The following is an 18,339-nucleotide window of genomic DNA, read 5'->3' as shown; positions in this document are numbered from 1 at the left end:
CAGCAAGACTCTACTCAATGCTTGTGTAGTTCCGTTTGCGTTTATCGAGGACGTTATGTTGGTGTTGTGGGCTGCCAGATATGTTGAACCAAATCCCCTCATCTCTAGGTCAGTTCTGTTACATTGACTGTTTACACCAGGGGTGTCAAACTCACGGCCCGCGGGCCAGATCCGGCCCGCCGCGTCATTTGATCCGGCCCGCGAGAGCTTAAACGACTTTGTGATGGTTCGAGTCGTTACAGAGACGCGCTTATAATTTAATGCGCTCCTGCGCCTTTAAGAGACAACGCGACATCGTAGTCATGGCAACTAACTTTAACCTTCGCTAAGAAGCCATGTGACTTTTACTGCAAAAGAACGCGGGGTAGCGTAGTCAGTAATGTAAACAATAATAAATAAATACAAATAATTATATTGCAATATAATACCAAAGCATCGTCTGTAAGTAGTGGCGTTTATATTCTCAGTTGTTAGTAAATGTTTAGTGAGTATATCACAGCGTTTTAGTTACAAATTTACCGTAATGAAATACTGTTGTTACGTTACTATAGCAATTAGTATCTTTACACACAATTTTAACTCGTTATTTTACGTTTGGTTAAATCTCATATTGTACCAGATGTAACACTTGACTACAGCTGTGTGCTTTTACTGTATTAGGTTCTTTATTGTTTTTATTGTTTGTATTTTTACTTCATTCTGGTGCACACAGTGTTTCACAGCTGGGAAGCAAATAAAACCGACTGTATTCTGAAGGGAGCTGTCTGTCTGTCTGTCTGTCTGTCTGTCTGTCTGTCTGTCTAGCTGAGAAAGGGGGATAAACTATTAGTGAGGGCAGAATGATTGTCTTAAAAATACACTGTAAAATCCTAAACAAACTGCATCTTTCAAAATGCATGCTGATTTTGTGACCTGCAAAGTGACACATCCTGCCAGTAGATGATGTTACACATATTTACACATGATCCTAAAATGTACAAGAAGATAAGTAAGAAAATTAAGCATAAGGAGGAAATTTAATGAAAGTGAAAACAAGTTTGTGCTTCAGGAAGAGAAACCGGTGCGTCTCTTGTGTTATGAGGCTGTGTCTGTGGTAAAGTAGAACAATATAAATGCAGAATTCAGCCTCCAAGAAAAACAGCAATGTGACTGCAATCACAGCAGGATACGTTACAATCGGCCCTTTGAGGGCCACCATAATGCTGATGTGGCCCTCGGTGAAAATGAGTTAATGAGTCATTAACTGACAGTTTACTCTACCATCACAATTTATTTACCTATCACAATCTCCATGTGTTGTCTACTGTAGAATAAAAACAGATTTTTGTTTTGAGAGGCAGACAATGTACATATATCACAATCTAGTGATATTTTGGCTGTGCTTCCAACAGATGTGGCGTTACAGCCAAAAGCTGAGAGCACAATATGTGTGCGAGCAGGATTTTCTCTGCTCTTGCACGAATTTCACCCTTTTGTGCACGAGCACAGTTTATCCGTGCGCGAGCAGGGTGAATTCGAGTGAGAGAATAGATAATTCTGCTCGTCTCGATTTTGGCACTACAGTAACGCCATAATTTATTTGTTAGGATTTTAACGTCACATTTTACACACTTTGGTTATTTTCATGACAGAAACGGTCATTGCTGGTTACACAAGAATTATCAGTTCACAAGTTTTAATGTCAAACACAGTCATGGACAATTTTGTATCTCCAATTCACCTCACTTGCATGTATTTGGACTGTAGGAAAAACGGAGCTCTTGGAGAAAACCCATGCAGACACATGGAGAACATGCAAACTCCACACAGAAAGGACCCAGATTGCCCCACCTGGTAATTGAACCCAGGACCTTCTTGCTGTGAGGCAACAGTGCTACCCACCGAGCCACCATGTCACCCAATAATGCCATAAACGTAGCCAATTTTAGTCAGGGCTGAGCTTGGGCCCATCCTGGTATATTTCCACCCACATTTAAGACAAAATTTTGCAACGTTAGTGCACGGCCAGCAGTTCAGGTTGGCTGGGGGACTTTTAATAATAAGCATTAGTCTTGCTGAATAAAAAAACCAAAACCCTACATCTATTAAAGCAGTTTAAACAAGTGTGTAGGTTTAAAAAGAAATACTAATTCCTGGACTAAAATCAAACTTACCAATTTGCTATTAACATTTTGTAGTTTGTAGTGGTTTGTTTGTTTATTTATTGGGATTTTAACATCATGTTTTACACTTTGGTTACATTGGGTACATGACAGAAACGGTAGTTACTCATTACACAAGGTTCATCAAACACAGTCATGGACAATTTTGTATCTCCAATTCCCCTTACTTGCATGTCTTTGGACTGTAGGCGGAAACCCTGGAGGAAACCCACGCAGAGATGGGGAGAACATGCAAACTCAACACAGAAAGTACCCAGACCGCCCCACCTGGGGATCGAACCCAGGACCTTCTGCTGTAAGGCGACAGTGCTATCCACTGAGGCACCGTGCCGTCCTTGCAGTGGTTTAAACATGTGAACGCTCCTTAATGTTTCCTGGTAGTTTGGGTTATTGATGGCAGATTTTCAACACTTTTTGTTGTACTGATGTATGGTTACAAATTTGTAATTTTGTTAATCTTACAGAAAACGCAGCAACTTGATCCTTATCACACTCCTTATCCAACACCAAACCTGTGTCTCATGCAGGATAGATCCATATTATTTCTAAAACTGCTGGGAATATCATCTTTTCCTCCAATGTATTAGGAAGTATATGTGATGGATGAACAGTTAACATTGTGTAAGATTTCAAAATGGCATAGGAAATTAACAGAGTTTTAAAGAAGCCAAAATAGTGGGTGCCAGAATTGCAGGTGTCCTGCAAAAAGTAAAAAGTAATATTTTATGGTTTAATAGAAACTATCAAAGTACGACTGTATTTTAGGGCCACTGTCTTCGAAAATAAAGTCGTAATACCTCAATAATAAAGTCTTAATATTTAAAAGGAAAAGTAGATTAAATGTAGGGGGCTGCCAGTTTAGAGAAGCACAGATGAAAGGTGGTATCATATAACAGTAAATTATAACCTTACCTCAGCATGGAGGTGGAGGTAGCTATAAATTTGTTAATCTTACAGAAAACACAGCAACTTGATCCTTATCCAACACTGTGTCTCATGCAGGATAGAGTAAGTATTAAGAAGAAGTATATGTGATGGAACTTATGGCATTGTATAGCATCTATGATCTATCATCTCTAAAACATAAACAGATTTAACAGTTAACATTGTGTAAGATTTCGAAACAGCATAGGCAATTAACAGAGTTTCAAAGAAGCCAAAATAGTGGGTGCCAGAATTGCAGGTGTCTTGGATACAAAAAATAAAAAGTAATATTTTATGGTTTAATAAAAACAATCATAAAAGTACGACTGCATTTTAGGGCCACTGTTTGAAATATAGACTTCAAGAATAAAGTCATAATATTTTAAGAATAAAGTCTTAATATTTAAAGGAAAAAGTAGGCTAATTATAGGGGGCTGCCAGTTTAGAGAAGCACAGATGAAAGGGAGTACCTCATAACAGTAAATTATAACCTTACCTCAGCTTGGAGGTGGAGGTAGCTATAAATCTATCTTTGGTAGCTATAAATATACCATTCTTACAACTTTACGACTTTAGTATTGAAATGTTACTATTACGTTACTATTCTAAAAATCAAAACTTCATTCCGAATATAAAGTATTTCGACTTTATTTTCAAAATATTAAGACTTTTAATCTCTAATATTTTAACTTCATTCTGGAAATATTACACCTTTCAAAATATTACAAATTTTTTAAATAGTGGCCTTAAAACACTGTCCTATAAAAGTCAATGCAGCATATCTAACATTATAAACCAACATTATCAGCAAAGAGGAACGGTGGTGCAAGCCACAGCTCAGAAACCTTTATAAGGGCATCGCATCACTCTGTGTTATGTGCACAAATACCTGACCCAGGAGCAATGGGGGGAAAAAAGTGTGGTCTGATGAGTGAGCTTTTATTAATTGTTCTACATTTAAATTATTATGTGCAGTATATGTAGAAAGCAAAAGCATGCTTTAACAACCATCTTAGCTTTTTATTAGCTCCAATATATTGAAATAGGGTTTTAATACTTTTTTTTATCAATTATACATTGAAGTATGTGGACACCTAAGTATCAGATTTGTGTGTGCGTGTGTGTGTGTGTTAAGTCCCTCAATTAAAAATGCATGAGCAATGTCACACCAAATGCAACTTTTAAAATAAGGATTGCACGTCAATATGGCAACAATGTGAACTGCACCAGTGGGTGGCAGCAATAATCACCTCGGTTAAGTAAAAGCCAAAACGTCCAGATTTTAAACTCACTCACTTTCTTAACCAATTAGGATAGGGGGGCTATCCCAGCTTTTCAACAGGCACAAGGCACAAAGTAACACACTGGACGGGGCGCCAGTCCATCGTGGGGTAGACACTCATTCACACCCATTCACCTATAGGGCAATTCAGTGTCAAACTCCACACTGACAGTGATCGGAGACAAGATTTGAACCCAGGACCCTGGTGCACTCTGAAGCAAATATGCAGCCTTCTGATAGAAATACATTTCATTAAAGAATTTGTACCTTTTTTCTAAATGCAATTTGCAAATATAAGCTATAAATCTAATGTAGGAATTTATTTATTTTAATCCTTTGTTAGGGTATCCCTTTACTGCTCTGCGTGTGAGATTAAACCACTGATAATGCTATTAAAAATGTAATTTTAACTTAGGCGTGTTAGTTACAGCCCGGGGTAGGGGGCTGCAGGCAAACAATATGGGCAATTGGGTATGACTATATCGAGAGAAAAATTGGGGGAAAATAAAAATTCAATATTATTTAATTGCAATTAATAAATGAATAAAAAGGCATACAAAATCTAGCCTTAAATTTAAATATAATAAAAACAACTTTCAATCAAAAATCAATCTTTTTCAAATTGAAATTGTCATTAATTTTCCTCTACATCGCAACGTCTTTGAAAACCCAAATGTAAAACAAAATACATACATAAAAATAAAAAAAATAGTAAAATTAATCAAATGGAATTATTTTGACACCCATTAATGTACAATGTATAGAAACCAACAAAGTTTCTGTAATAATTCAGTTGCATTTAATGAATAACTTAGTGCATAACTTTACACAGAACTTCAATATAATATCTTATAATATCTTCGAACATTGGTGGTTGAGTCGGCGTAATAAACAGTTTTCTTAAAACATGTTCACATAATTTAAAATAAATAAAACATGTGGGCATCTCAGAGAAAAGTGCACAAATATTGTAGTGTAAAATATAGTGAGTATTTCATGGTGCTCCTCCAGCAAAAATGAGCTCTAGAGCAGCTTGAATGTCTCCACCAGTGGCTTGTAGGGCTCTCAGGATAAGCTCCTCATCCTGGATTCCCATATCACGCAGCTGCTGAAGTTGAGATTGCCACTGACTCTAAAAACACACATTAATGTGCTTCTTACAGACAGATCTGCAACACCAAACTAATCCTTATTTAAAATAATCACAGCTTTAAAATGTATGATAGTGGGTACTTACCTGGAGTGAGGAAATACTGGACACTTGTAAGGCTTGCTGTAGGGCCTGGTTAAACAAGTCATTTGTTATAGGAGTTCCAGCAGGAATAGGTGAAACCCCTGAAGAGGCACCCTAAGAAATTAAGGTCTAACTTAGAACTTGATATTTTAAAACCTTAAGGTAAAAATAATGATTATGCAAAGCTGCAACTGGAATCATTCAGCCCCTTCACCTTATGATGGATTATGACTATGATGTGTTGAAAATAAATACACAAGTGTCAGTAAAAAGACAAAGAATATTTATTAATACATACAAGTAATTTTCATAAAATAATTTTAAGTTCAAATAAAAAACGTCTAGTTCTCTTTCATGTGAACTATTATTCAACCCCTGGCCTCAGTACTTTTGCCTTAATAACCTCTAATAAGTGATTTCTGTAAGTGCTAACAAGCTTCTTGACACTTCCCTTGTGGAAACTTTGCCCATTCCTCTCGTGCAAAAGCATCCAGCTCCTAGTGTTTTGATGGCTTTAATGCTCCAAATGTTTCTTTAAATCCCCCTATAGAATTACCATGGTATTTAAATCTGGAGACTGAAAAGGACTCTCCAGGATATTCCAGGACTGATTCTTTAACCAAGCTTTGGTTGACTTGAAAGTTTGCTTTTGGATCATTGTATTGCTGGAAAGTCCGGTTATTGAAGGTCTATGAATTTCTTTGAGTGTCCCAACCAAAGACCAGACTTAAACCCTATTAAACATCTATGGAGAGTCAGTTCACAGACACTTCACATCTACTCTGATAGAGTTTAAGAGAATCTAGAGCTTCTAAAGCTTGTAGAGACATATCAAGAAGAATTGATATGTCAGCTGTAACTGTTGCCAAAAGAACTTCTACAAGGTATTTAATAACAGGTCTGAATGCTTTTGTGAAAAAGTAATTTCAGTTTTTTTATTTAAAAAAAAATTGGTAAAAACTAAAAACATTTTCACTTCATCGTTATGAATAATAAAGTGTAGATTTTAGACTGCTGTACCTTAATCAAAAGTTATAATATACACCGTTTCCTATTATTATATGCATATAACACATTAAAATTAGCATTCAGAGAAAGTCCCTATTGTTTATTAGTAATCTTATTAGATAGATTAAATAAATACTATAGCCAAAGCTAACAGATGCCAAAAGCATACCTGATTTCCTATGGTAGGTGTAACAGCACTGCTCTCTGGAGTGCTGGCGAGGGCCAGAGCTGTTGCAAGCTCACTTTGGGTGATTGGTCTGGGTCCTACTGCTCCACTGTAACCTAAGGTAGCAGGCCTCAACCCAGAAAAGCCTGCAAAGCTGGTGGATGGCCCACCGCGATTCCCCTGGTACAGATCAGAACAGTTTATTGAGTGAAAAAGACACAACATAAAAGCATGCTTCACATGATGTAGCCTAGTGGGTGGGGCTTTGGGCTATCAACTAAAAGGTTGAAAGTTCGAATCCCAGCTCTGGCATGCAGCCACTGTTGGGCCCTTGAGCAAGGCTCTTAACCCTCTCCGCTCCAGGGGGTGTACAATGGCGGACCTTGCGCTCTGACCCCAGCTTCCAAACAAGGTGGGATATGTGAATAAAGAATTTCGTTGTACTGTACATCTGTATATGTATATATGACAAATAAAGGCATTCTATTCTATGTAGACTTTCGAAAAACTAGTTCCTATTTGGCATAACAATAAAGCATTTTCTCTGTCCATTAGAGGCTGGTAGTCTGAATCCTGACTCCGGTGTCTGGAAGTCTATGAAAGCAAACTTGATATGGTGTTGCGATGTTGGGGTCTGAGAGCTTATTTACACAGAACAGGGCAGGTATCATCACCCTTCTGTGACATTGTATGAGCAGCATTTCGAAAAAGTAGTAGCTGGTTTAATGGGTTTTAGAACAAGCACATGCTAGCCCTCATCTTCCAAGGCAGTTTGTGTAATAAAGTTTGTGTAATGAAGTAGTAGGTGGGACTTGAAAACAGCTAATGTGGTTAAAAATTCAGTTAACTAAAAAGAAAAAGACAATAAATGCCAATCCTTACAGACTGGAATTCTTCCTCATCATCTGACATGCCTTCAAAAAGAAAACCTCCTGCAGATTAAAAAAAAAATTATGTGAAAGCTGCATAACAGTATTACGCTCATAGATTAAATTCACTAGACTTCTATGAGTACAGTTGAAACTAACATGTTACATAGACCTGTAAGTGTATGTCATAACATGCATTTACCGGCATGTGATTTAAATGCTTTCTGCAGCTGTTCTTTTTATGTAAATAAATCATTGGAATTTTGGAAAATGTATTCTGGTTTTAAAACTGTATGCATTTGTTGTTTAGTTACTAAAACTACTGTCATGACATACATATCCTTTACAAGTGTATGTAATTTATGACTTTAACTGTATAATGTTGCTGAACACTCATGCAATAGCCTATTTGAAAGTAACTATTACCTGGCATGTCACTGTAGGAGCTAGAGGACACATTTCTGGAAGAGCTTGCACTTGTCTGGCTGGGCACACTGCCCGCTACAGAATGCAACACCAAAATGATGGCATTAACCAGTGCTGGATGAGAGCTGATCAACCTAGAAAATACACAGAAATATGATCAAATCAATCTAATTTGAATAATTATGTTGAATAAAAAACTATCTGGATTCCTTTGCATATTGGAAGTACATATAAAACAGGCCAGGCCAATATTTACATATTTTACTCACATGTCAAGCATGTTGGGATCTGTAAATTGCACAAAGAGGTCCTTGTCTTGAAGGACACCTAAAAGACAACATCTCAATCAAACCATGTGTCATGTTTCCAATAGCATCCCAAAACTATATCAGTCAAGATTGGCTATACCTTTCTTGTGAATTTATTTTATAATTGTAAACCACTGCATTATATACATCTAATGCATTCTCTCAAGCTTTTTTTATATATATTTTTTGTTTATGCATTTTCTCCCCTATTTCTCCCTTTTTTTAGCGTGTCCAATTGGCCGATTGCGTCATGCTTCCTCTCCACTAATGCCGACCCCCGCTCTGATTGAGGAGAACGAAGCTAACCCGTGCCCCCTCTGACACGTGGGCAGCAGCAGTATGCATTTTTTCACCTACACTTTGACGAGTGCACTGCGGATCAGCACTGTGTATGGGGAGACACTCTTTTCCCGTCTTTGTGCAGGCGGCATCAATCAGCCAGCACAGGTCGTAATTGCATTAGTTATGAGAGAGTCCCTATCTGGCTTTGTAATATCCCACCCCTATCTGAATAACAGGCCAATCGTACAGCATAAATGTGATTGTGAGATTCTGCTGGTTTGTTTTTGATCATGTTCCTATGATGGGGTAAGACCCGTTATATTTTTTATAAGTACAACCCTAAACGCCTAACAACCCCCCCCAAACCCTAATTGGCACTATTGACCTGAACCAAGTTAGTTAGCGTCAAGTCCAACAAGCTATAAAATACAGTGATTTATTGAGGATAAACAGAAATAATGCTATTCTGAATTGATAACAGCAGTTGCAGTCTGTTAGGTGTGTAGAGTGGTTAAATCCACACATGAACTGCTAATATGCTGCATGGCTGGTGAGCTGCTGCTGTATCATTCATCTATCAACTTCTGTTAAAAAAGTAACGTTTACTCTGAGTACATTTTAAACTTTTTACTTCAGTAGATTTTTAGACTAGTAATTTTACTCGTACTTAAGTAAAAATTCATCAAAGTAATAGTACTTTTACTTGAGTACAATATTTTAGTACTCTTTCCACCTCTGCTGAGTGGCCTGTCAAGCTTCTTTAATGATGCAAATACAGACATAGGTAGCCTACCAAGAGCCATTGGATCACTACTCAGGCCAGGTGTTGCCACAATTATTTGATCCAAAGATTCCTTGTTGTTAAGCATCTTAAACACCTGACAATAAAACAGAAATTTGAAAAACACATTTAAAGTCATCAGGTCCCTTAGTATAATGTTTATTTTGAACAATATGTCAAGGAAAATCATTATCTGTGTGTGTTATTCAGTAAAGGGACACATTCTACTTCCTAGACAATAATGGTTGAATAGAAATACATGTGTTATGACATGGGCTTTGTAAATAACAGTAACAGGAGGAGCTTAATTTGTTTGTTTGTTGACTTTGAAAACCGTTAGTTTTAGCTAAAACAGTCCTCACAGATGTTGCCTGTAAGAATGCTCCTACCGAGTCTCTGTAGGCTGTGCTGGTGTGAAGAGCTGCCTGCAGGACACGAAATTCTCTTGCAGCTGTTACTTTGTCCACTGGCTCTGAAGAAATGTAATTTAAACGGTATAATAAAACCTCCTTCAAGTAATGTTTTGTACACATGTATTTAAGCTACAATTAAACCAATACAATTCTACAACAGTACTCAACAATAAATATACACAATAAACAATATACACCGATCAGCCATAACATTAAAACCACCTCCTTGTTTCTACACTCACTGTCCAATTTATCAGCTCCACTTACCATATAGAAGCACTTTGTAGTTCTACAATTACTGACTGTAGTCCATCTGTTTCTCTGCATGCTTTGTTAGCCCCCTTTCATGCTGTTCTTCAATGGTCAGGACTCTCCCAGGACCACTACAGAGTAGGTATTATTTAGGTGGTGGGTCATTCTCAGCACTGCAGTGACATTGACATGGTGGTGGTGTGTTAGTGTGTGTTGTGCTAGTATGAGTGGATCAGACACAGCAGCGCTGCAGGAGTTTTTAAACACATCACTGTCACTGCTGGACTGAGAAAAGTCCACCAACCAAAAATATATCCAGCCAACAGCGCCCCGTGGGCAGCATCCTGTGACCACTGATGAAGGTCTAGAAGATGACCAACTCAAACAGCAGCAATAGATGAGCGATCGTCTCTGACTTTACATCTACAAGGTGGACCAACAAGGTGCTGTGCCTGATCCACTGATACCAGCACAATACACACTAACACACCACCACCATCACCACCAAGCTAAAAATGTATGTAGAGAAACAGATGGACTACAGTCAGTAATTGTAGAACTACAAAGTGCTCCTATATGGTAAGTGGAGCTGATAAAATGGACAGTGAGTGTAGAAACAAGGAGGTGGTTTTAATGTGATGGCTGTGAATTAAAATTTTCTTTTAGTTAATATAATTTCTGTTAAGCCAAAATAGTTAAATACAAATTTACTCTACATAGTTTCAAAGTTTTGCTATCTTTGTTCCCATTTAAAATAAATCTAAGAAAGCAGATGCCTACCAGGCTGGACCTCAGGTTCTGGCCATGACTTTCTCAAGATGTGCACTGTGGATCCTGACTGGATTCCGTAGGAGTCTAAAGTGAGCTCATCTCTCAGCTTCCTGCCGCAGTACACCAGCTCTGCAGTGTGTAATGGCATTAAACGGGAACTGTTATGTTTGGCTTTTATTAACAGTGGACAATTTTGTATTTTGTAAAAAGCAAGCTCTTTTTACTTAAAAAAAAAAAAAAAACATGGTAAAACCAGAGCTACTGACCTGCTCACTCAGGAGCTTGTCTCCTAGAACGCTTGTCTAAAAATTGCAGGCCTCATTTGCCTCAGTTGAGGTCAAGATTCCAAGTTAAGGTCAAGATTTTGGGGACAGTGTAGCCTAGTGCAGGGTTTTTCAAACTTTTTTTCTGGTGACCCACATTTTGTCCATGATGTTTTCACGCAACCCAGGCAACATAAAAATATATATATTTCTATAAATGTTTGATGGGGCACTTTTTCTTTTGCAACACGATATGCAACTTTATATGATGCTAAGTGCAATTTGTCATTGTGTGACAGCACCCTGCTGAGCACCTGAGCTGACATTTGCCTTTCTTGAGCCTTCCGCCAAATCACCATGACGGGTGGTTAAATGACGTTGTAACTTTCCGGGCTTCAAACTTTCGTTCGCCAGCTTTTCACCACAAATAAGGCACATTGGCTTAGCATCTTTACTTGCACTGGAACAGTTTACAAATCCAAACTTTAAAAATTCATCTTTATAGACCCTAGCACTCGTTTTTTGTTTTTTCTTGACTGGCTCAGTAGCAATGCGATTAGCTTGTAGCTCACTGCCTTCTCCTCTTGAACTTGCTCTTGAAGATTGCACACCTTTTCAGTTGTTTCTGGAGCCACTGTCTCAGTCTGTCGTTTTCTTGAAAAGAACTTTTCAATGTTACCGGCAGTTGGCCTATTCATTTTTTAGCTCCGATATATATATATATATATATATATATATATATATATACAGTGTATCACAAAAGTGAGTACACCCCTCACATTTCTGCAAATATTTCATTATATCTTTTCATGGGACAACACTATAGACATGAAACTTGGATATAACTTAGAGTAGTCAGTGTACAGCTTGTATAGCAGTGTAGATTTACTGTCTTCTGAAAATAACTCAACACACAGCCATTGATGTCTAAATAGCTGGCAACATAAGTGAGTACACCCCACAGTGAACATGTCCAAATTGTGCCCAAATGTGTCGTAGTCCCTCCCTGGTGTCATGTGTCAAGGTCCCAGGTGTAAATGGGGAGCAGGGCTGTTAAATTTGGTGTTTTGGGTACAATTCTCTCATACTGGCCACTGGATATTCAACATGGCACCTCATGGCAAAGAACTCTCTGAGGATGTGAGAAATAGAATTGTTGCTCTCCACAAAGATGGCCTGGGCTATAAGAAGATTGCTAACACCCTGAAACTGAGCTACAGCATGGTGGCCAAGGTCATACAGCGGTTTTCCAGGACAGGTTCCACTCAAAACAGGCTTCGCCAGGGTCGACCAAAGAAGTTGAGTCCACGTGTTCGGCGTCATATCCAGAGGTTGGCTTTAAAAAATAGACACATGAGTGCTGCCAGCATTGCTGCAGAGGTTGAAGACGTGGAACGTCAGCCTGTCAGTGCTCAGACCATACGCCGCACACTGCATCAACTCGGTCTGCATGGTCGTCATCCCAGAAGGAAGCTGACGCACAAGAAAGCCCGCAAACAGTTTGCTGAAGACAAGCAGTCCAAGAACATGGATTACTGGAATGCCCTGTGGTCTGACGAGACCAAGATAAACTTGTTTGGCTCAGATGGTGTCCAGCATGTGTGGCGGCGCCCTGGTGAGAAGTACCAAGACAACTGTATCTTGCCTACAGTCAAGCATGGTGGTGGTAGCATCATGGTCTTGGGCTGCATGAGTGTTGCTGGCACTGGGGAGCTGCAGTTCATTGAGGGAAACATGAATTCCAACATGTACTGTGACATTCTGAAACAGAGCACGATCCCCTCCCTTCGAAAACTCATGGCAGTTTTCCAACAGGATAACGACCCCAAACACAACCTCCAAGATGACAACTGCCTTGCTGAGGAAGCTGAAGGTAAAGGTGATGGACTAACCCCAATTGAGCGAGCACCTGTGGCGCATCCACAAGTGGAAGGTGGAGGAGTTCAAGGTGTCTAACATCCACCAGCTCCGTGATGTCATCATGGAGGAGTGGAAGAGGATTCCAGTAGCAACCTGTGCAGCTCTGGTGAATTCCATGCCCAGGAGGGTTAAGGCAGTGCTGGATAATAATGGTGGTCACACAAAATATTGACACTTTGGGCACAATTTGGACATGTTCACTGTGGGGTGTACTCACTTATGTTGCCAGCCATTTAGACATTAATGGCTGTGTGTTGAGTTATTTTCAGAAGACAGTAAATCTACACTGCTATACAAGTTGTACACTGACTACTCTAAGTTATATCCAAGTTTTATTTCTATAGTGTTGTCCCATGAAAAGATATAATAAAATATTTGCAGAAATGTGAGGGGTGTACTCACTTTTGTAATACACTGTATATATTATTCTGAATAAAAGGTTTGAACAGCAACAACTAGGCTCAACAGCTCTGAGCTGCAGCACTGTAATAAAGCCCGCACTAGGGGGCGTTCGTGATGTGCCTGTTAAAAACAATCCTGTTTATGTGAGCCTGTTAAAAATCCTTTAATTATTTATTTATTTTTGGGCGACCCATTTTCTTTGGGTCGCGACCCAGAGTTTGAAAAACCCTGGCCTAGTGGGTAGAGCTTTGGGCAATCAGTCGAAAGACTGTCGGTTCAAATTCAGATTTTGCTATGCAACCACAGTTTGGCCCTTGAGCAAGGCCCTTAACCCTGTCTGCTCCAGGGGCGCTGTACAATGCCAGACCCTGCGGTCTGACCACAGCTTACAAGCAAGCTGGCATATGCAAAAAAGGGGCTTCATTGTATTGTACACGTGTACATGTATATATGCCAAATAAAGGCATTCCTTTTCCTCTCATGTTGTCTTAATCTTATATTAAAATTAGTAGGACAATTTGAAACTTTTAAATGTGACATTAGCAAAAACATAAAAAAAACTGTTTAAGGGGCAAATACTTTTACAGCACAGTGACAATAGAAGTTTTGTCAAAAAATGTCATATTATAAAAAATACAAACGCCATTTAGGGAGAAGCTGGGAAGTTTTGTTTAATGCAAAAAAGAATCTGTGATTTATTAATTTTCTTGAACCTATATTTAACGTACAGCGTTCCACAATAACCAGGTAAATTGGTAACAGGTGAAAGAATTATAATTAGCTATAGAAGGAGAATCCACCAATGGCTCAGTCATTGTAAGCAATAATAAGTCGGGGCTCAACACTGCATCAAACTTCTTCAGAGCACTGGACAAGCTCAGATCAAAAAGAAAATTTTTAAGTGCAAGATTGCAAATAATTTAGATATTTCAACATCTACTGTACACATTGTTAAAAGATTCTGAAATTTCAGGGAAATCTCAGCCCGTGTAGGACAAGACCTGAACCATTGTTGAATGTGTGTGACCATAGAGGCCTCAGACTGCATTACAAAAGAAAGAGTCAGGCAAATGTGATAAAAAATAGTCAGGCTCGGGAGTGCTTTGGAAAACTGTGTTACTTCCCACAGTCCAACTCTATTACACAAAAAGAAAGCCATACATCCTTCTGTGAAGAAATTTCCCAAAGGTCTCTGGGCCTAGATTAATCTCAGATGAGCCGAAAGACAGTGGAAACGTGTGATGAGATCAGAGTTCATATTTCAGCTTGTTTTTAGAACAGACATCAAGCTCTCAGTACCAAAGACCAAAAGGATAATTCAGACTAAAGGTGCAAAAGCCAACATCTGTCATGATATGAGGGTGCATCAGTGACCACAGCATGAGTGACTTGCATATGTGTACCACTGACACAGAGGCATATATTGGGAGTTTAGAGAGACACATGCTACCATCGAGGCAATGTCCTTTCCTGGGATGTCCATGGTTACTTCAGCAAGCAATGTTAGGCCTCTTTCTGCACATGCTACAACAGTGTGGCTTAAAAGACAAAGAGTGTGTGTGCTTGACTTGCCTGCACATATCGAGCAAGAATGGGTAAAAATTCCACTTGCAAAACTGCAATCATTAGTATCCTTCTCAAATTATTACAAAGTCTAATTAATAGGAAAGTTGATGTAACACAGTGGTAAACATGCCTTTGCCCCAACTTTTTAACGAGTGCGTTGCAGATATCCAATTCTAGATTTCAGTTCTATTTTATCACTGCTTTATCCTGGTTATAGGGCTCGCAGTGGGTCTGGTTTCACTGGAAACACTGAGAGTAAAGCAGGAATACTGTGTAGGCGCTCTGTGTAGGCGCTCTGCTGGCCGTTAACACCTGCTGAGATTCTTACCCGGATCTCAAACAGTGGTGGGCTAGAGTAAAAAACTTACTGTGCCCCAAGAGCTACATCTAAATTTGTTTACTTTTACAGAATAAAATTAGGTTGGTCAGTAAAATCGGTTCAAATTGGTTAAGAATTAACCAATTGCAGATTCTTTTTAAAATGTATTTTAGAAAATCTCTAAAAAAAAATCCCAACTTTCCTGGATATGGAGTTCATAACATAAATTGAAGTTACCAATTGATCATGGTCTGGGTCATAGTTGGCCTGAAGCCAAAAAAGAAATACACCCTGAACATGATGGTAGTTTATTATAGTACATAATTTACACACATACACTTTAATTAGTGTGGGGCAGTTTAAAGCAGCATACAAGGGCACTGAAAGAAAATGCTAAACTGGTTAAACCTGGTGTTCTAGAGTTGCCACCATCCTACCTGCCAATATTCTCAATCATTTAACTTTAGTACCTGCTTTACTCTGGTAAGCAGGTATGCTGAATTCATTCATTCTAACACATAGCAACATTCACTTGTTAATTAACATCATCTTACACCCTGGAGTAATTTAGACTGAAGGCTGTAAGAATAATTGCTGCACAACTGCCTGTTTATATCTATCCATTCGATTATCTTCAATAACCTGTTTATTCTGGTCAGGGTCATGGTGGGTCCAAAGCCTAACCCAGAAACACCCAAAAAAGGAAAACACCCAGGTCAGGGCACTCTAATCACTCGTATTTGAACTTTATAGCGATATATACCAGTAATCCACCTGCAGGGATATGGTTGAAAGGTGGGAACAAACGGTATGCTCGGAGTAAAACAAGACATAATTAAACATGTCAAAGACCACAGACAGTAACAAGAGGCTACAGTGCCAGACATTTTTTCAATTTAGTTTCTACTTAATATATAACACGGAAAATAAAGTAATTCTAAATGTCCAGCAGATGCCGACACCTACGATACACAAAAATAAGAAATGTCTTAGTCTGATAGTGATCAGATCTGACATTTGGTCCGCCCATCATAAAGAGTCACGTTGAATACATCAAAGACATCTGATTTCACAAGGCACCTATTTTACAATTGATGATAAAAAGGATAAACCCACCTATAAGATCTGGATCTGGAATAGTATCCGGTAACTGTGCTGAAACAAGCTGTTTTAGAGTAGCAACCCGATACTGACCAGGCGGGACATCACCAGGTTCTGCTTCTGGAAACTGCAGCACAGACTTCGGGAGAGAAGGCTGGTCCATTAACTTCAGCGACAATATCCATTCGGGACCTGCCATATTAATTATGTTCATCAATGTCAAAATCAATGATTAATATTGCCCACCAGGAGTCTGTGATGTATGTACGTCCCCTACTCTAAAATCTGTTTTAACTGTTTTAGTCTGTTTTGTTCGGACAGCCTTAAGATAAAGACAACTACTGATGTAATTTTACAAATATAAGTACACTACGCTAAAGCCAAAACCTCGTCCTGATTCTGTGCGAAATGACGTACAGACGTAAACATTAATCGGCAGATGGGAAATGTAGTTTAGTTTAAATTGTTAAAAAAAACCGTTTATGTGCGCCATCTTGATTGTAGTTTTTAAAAAGTGCAAAACCCTCATGTTAACGGATAGAGTCGCTGTTTAGAAGATGAACTGAGGGAAAACTCATCAGAGTAAACAAAGTCATCTAAACAACTTTAGGTAAAATCGAAATATCTGTTTTAATGTAAAAGTAAATAAACAATGAATTAAAACATAAACACCAGGGCATAAAAACAGAGCTACGTTTTGTGACAGCAGTCAGGTCTTTTATGAATGATACTGGAAATGTTATAATAGTTTAGTTAATTTTCAAAGATTCGCTCTTCAAAAGTTTCCTGCCTCTTATTCACTTATTTACATGTTTGAATGATGCATTTCTATAGAAATACACAGCACATGTTCAAGCATTAATCAAAATGTATTGAATACATCTTTAATGAATAGTCAATGTAATAATGTAAACAAGACCTACTGTACATCCAGCACTTACATATGTACAGACGAGGCTGACTGAAGGAGTGATGAAGGATATTGTACAGAGGTAATGCAGATATTCTAACTGCTTTAAAGCTAATATTACTGTATGTGCTGAAATGTTTTGTGCAGATTGTTCAGGCTCGGATAATGGATGAGTAGTTGCTAGGTTTGTTTTTCATCTGTAAATTAATCCATTTCAAGTGTTTAGTTACGTGCTTTCTGTTAAACAAACTGTTTCTGATATGAACTGAACGAATGAATAAATAAAAAAATGGAATATATATATATTTTTACAATATACATAGCAACAGCAACAACAATATTGTACAATACTGTGTGTGTGTTTCATTTTTTTCAAGTTTTCTTATTGTCACAATTGTTCATGTGATTAATGCATTAGCCGCTTGAATAAGAATTGGCATGGATAAAGATGAAACAGATGACTAATACTTAACAGATAAAACATTTATGCTTTATAATTTGTTTACATAGTCTTGCTTTTGTCAAAATCACCATAAAGCAATTTGCCATCTTAATAAGATTTGCTAGCTTTGGTGGAGTGTACGCAACCTTTGTTATCACAGTAAGTCATGATCTCTAGAAAACAACGTTTGTTATATTTAGATTTAAAAAAAAAACACAAAACCTTTCTGGGTCTTGCTAGTAATCCATCAAATAATTGATAATAAAACTCTTATGGTACTGTTGATTTGTTTTGAAATAACTTATAATCATAGTAAACTCTGCTCAATGAAAAACGCTCTAGTCTTGTTTATTGGGATGAATCTCATGGTCTTATGCTACACCACTTAAATCTCATTCAATGACAGTTGGGGTAGCACTGTCACCTCTCAGCAAGAAGGTTCGATCCCCAGGTGGCGCGGTCCGGGTCCTTTCTGCGTGGAGTTTGCATGTTCTCCCCATGTCTGCGTGAGTTTACTCCGGGTGCTCCGGTTACCTCT

General features: G+C 38.4%; 1 protein-coding gene across 1 annotated transcript; it reads right to left on the bottom strand.

Moving 5' to 3' along the window:
- Nucleotides 1-5,187: 5,187 nt before the first annotated feature.
- LOC134320809 (ubiquitin-like protein 7) lies at nt 5,188-16,648 on the bottom strand. Its single transcript, XM_063002447.1, has 10 exons — nt 16,465-16,648; nt 10,888-11,007; nt 9,832-9,914; nt 9,455-9,539; nt 8,341-8,398; nt 8,072-8,205; nt 7,659-7,708; nt 6,780-6,956; nt 5,606-5,716; nt 5,188-5,500 (listed from the first exon to the last, which is right to left on the bottom strand). The coding sequence occupies exons 1-10, from the start codon at nt 16,646-16,648 to the stop codon at nt 5,363-5,365; spliced, it is 1,140 nt and encodes a 379-aa protein (XP_062858517.1). The 3' UTR covers nt 5,188-5,362.
- Nucleotides 16,649-18,339: the final 1,691 nt, after the last annotated feature.

Source organism: Trichomycterus rosablanca, chromosome 1 (genome assembly GCF_030014385.1).
Source record: "Trichomycterus rosablanca isolate fTriRos1 chromosome 1, fTriRos1.hap1, whole genome shotgun sequence".
NCBI classification, from domain to species: domain Eukaryota; kingdom Metazoa; phylum Chordata; class Actinopteri; order Siluriformes; family Trichomycteridae; genus Trichomycterus; species Trichomycterus rosablanca.
Note: the sequence above shows the minus strand (reverse complement) of the source record. Positions and strands in the feature narration are given on the sequence as shown.

Bases quoted from the DNA above. Each gene is read 5' to 3' on its own strand.
- LOC134320809 (XM_063002447.1), bottom strand. From the start codon at position 16,648: ATGGCAGGTCCCGAATGGATATTGTCGCTGAAGTTAATGGACCAGCCT. The intron at 8,206-8,340 runs GTGAGTAAAATA...TGTATTTTCTAG, and splicing joins GATCCCAACATGCTTGACAT to GTTGATCAGCTCTCATCCAG. The intron at 5,501-5,605 runs GTAAGTACCCAC...GTGTGTTTTTAG, and splicing joins CCAGTATTTCCTCACTCCAG to AGTCAGTGGCAATCTCAACT.